Source organism: Phaeodactylum tricornutum, genomic scaffold (genome assembly GCF_000150955.2).
Source record: "Phaeodactylum tricornutum CCAP 1055/1 PHATR_bd_37x35 genomic scaffold, whole genome shotgun sequence".
NCBI classification, from domain to species: domain Eukaryota; phylum Bacillariophyta; class Bacillariophyceae; order Surirellales; family Neidiaceae; genus Phaeodactylum; species Phaeodactylum tricornutum.
This window is the reverse complement of record NW_002238041.1, coordinates 1-2,489: the sequence shown is the minus strand read 5'-3', so window position 1 is coordinate 2,489 and position 2,489 is coordinate 1. Positions and strand designations below refer to the sequence as shown.

At 47.9% G+C, this 2,489-nt stretch overlaps 1 protein-coding gene across 1 annotated transcript; it reads left to right on the top strand.

Moving 5' to 3' along the window:
• Window positions 1-119: 119 nt before the first annotated feature.
• PHATRDRAFT_bd1501 (predicted protein) lies at window positions 120-575 on the top strand (the record flags this gene model as incomplete). Its single annotated transcript, XM_002176427.1, has 1 exon — window positions 120-575. One exon carries the CDS (start codon window positions 120-122, stop codon window positions 573-575), a length of 456 nt encoding a protein of 151 aa, XP_002176463.1.
• Window positions 576-2,489: the final 1,914 nt, after the last annotated feature.

Sequence of the window (2,489 nt, the reverse complement as noted above, 5' to 3'; positions counted from 1 at the left end):
AGGACAATGCTCTCAGTTACGACTCCAGCACCGAGTTCAAAACTACGTCTGAGACTCAGTCCACCAATGGAACTCTAGATTCTATACATCGCCAGGGGAGTCGTCGTTCGCCGCGAAATATGAATCAAGACGGCACCAGTAAAGGTCGTCCTCGTCGTGCTTGCAAACCTTTGGGACTTCGATCCGATGTCGAGATACCCGGAGCTTCACGCGAAAAAGGACAAAAGCGAAAATCGCGCGATGACACTAGGGCTAGTCTTCAGGAAAGTCCGTCGACGCACCGACAAAATAAATGCCAGCTGAAGGTCAACCGCGCTGGCACGACCAAAGCCAGCAACGTCGAACTGGGGCTTTCCAAGCACCGAAGCCGTGTATCTGAAAAAATGGACGAGCTAGACTTTGATTTTGGCGACAGCGACGGACCGGAAAATAGATTGGTGAGAAGGAATCAGTCAAAAGCGACAGCGACAGCGACCGCCAAAATAATCACGACAAAATCAGTGCCAGGCAAGAAGAAGTCGACAGCCTCCAAGGCTCTTTCAAAGACAAGAAAAGCAGTCCTTCGTAGTCGTTGATCATTTCTATAACTTAGCACCACGAAGTCAATTAACCGACAAGCTTACGACAACTTGCAAAAAGTGTCTTGTACACTTTGCTTTACGAAAGTGTTACTTATGATGAAAGGGTATGGTGTTATATCGCGGTTGCTTACTCGGACTACGAATCTAAGTCTGGCATACCTAGAATTTTAAAGAATCCGTACAAAGCAACATATCTCATTGTTCTTTCGTCGTGTTCACTTGTCGCCATGATTTACAAAGGCCACTGCGTAGAGGGAAAGCATGGATGACGTTGGAAGTCAGGGAACGACATGCTGCATTTCATCGCACCATCAAACTTTTTTAAAGTTCTTCGGCGAACGGAACAATAGTTGCGGCCTCGACCAGTTTGCCGATATAATTCAAAAAGGTAGTAAACCCATAGTTTCACCTTCGGTCAGCCCTGCTTAACGGTGAGCCTTGCGACTCGCTCTATCTGCTCGCATTCACAGCATAGTACGGTCTGTTACGATATGAATGTCTACTGTGACCAATGCTGTGGAGTACTTGTGGCTTACTGGGCCTACCGGTATTTGTCTGTCCTGGTGTCTCCGGGTGCTCTCTGGATACCACGCCGGCGTTCCAAATCCCACTCGAACTCTCCAGCTAGTACCGCTATTGGTAGCTCTAGACTCAGTAGCCCTGCCCTGTACGTTCGTTATCTAAGAACACAGTTTACTCTTATGGCCAAAAAAATATCCGACCGAAAACCCCCCAAGGAGAGCGAGCACGCTCACAGTCACGTCACGGTCAGTCTCTCTCACTGTCACTCTTCGACCGATCGAGCACGCTCACACTCACAATCAATCACATCACTCACTGTCAATTCAGTACCAGTACTCTGTTGATGGTGATATTATTTGTGGCGTCGTCCGATATTATTCATTGACTGTGAAACACAAAGGCGCAGTTGATGTAAGATAGCTGAACCGACAATCCAGCAGTAATTACTGTCACTGTCCGTGCAATCAAAAAATCTCCCCCAACCCAAGGAAAGACGACGTATCAGCATCCACTCGCCTTTCACATAGATAGCAAGTCATCGCCCGCAATGGCGACTATTTCTAGCTGGAACTGTGCAGAACACTTGCCAGTGTTGCCAACACGCACTACGGCATGTTTTCCTTCTACGCAAGAGCACTGCGACAGAGACGATGCCGGAATGGGCGGAATTGACGGAGAGGAAGAGTTCTCCGTTTGCAGTACGAGTGCAACGACAGTGAGGGCGTCGAACGTCTCCGAGAAGCGTCGGAAGGTAAGTTAGATATTTAGTGTTCTAGTCATGTATGTCATGCATGATGTATGTTGACAGTGAATGGTGTGTGATGTTTACAGTAAGTTGTTTGATGTGTTCCGGTAGCTTTAAGGTATCCATGGTGTGTGGGTACAACGGAGTATGTTATGTACTGGGCTCGGGTTGTGCGTGTCCGTGTGTGTTGCGGGATTTTTCCCGTAGGCAATGGGAGGGAATTGCTCCCGCCTACCTGGTACTGCTACTGGTACTCGTACTCGTATCGTGGATTGCGCGGGTGATTTGTTAACGATATATTGCCAGGCAGCCTAGTATGGATTTGTTTGTTGTGGGCTGTGGTTGGCTCCTTTGTGTCGCAAGGTGAACTCTGATTTTGTGAGGGCACGAAGTCTCGTTTGCCAAATTTGCCCGTTTGGCACGAATATCTGTGTTGCTGCGGAATCATTGTTTTGGCTTGAGTGTGTTGTGTCGTAAGTTGGATGGTCTGGTACTTTTGCTAACTGTGTGTATGCCTCACAGCTGTCGTCCTGTTGTGTAGCTCTTATTGACCATGTCCGAACATGAAGATATCCTTTGTGACGCGGATGCTGCCTTTACTCGCTTGCAGGTTCCTCCATTTGTTGTTGAACAGTTCTTTT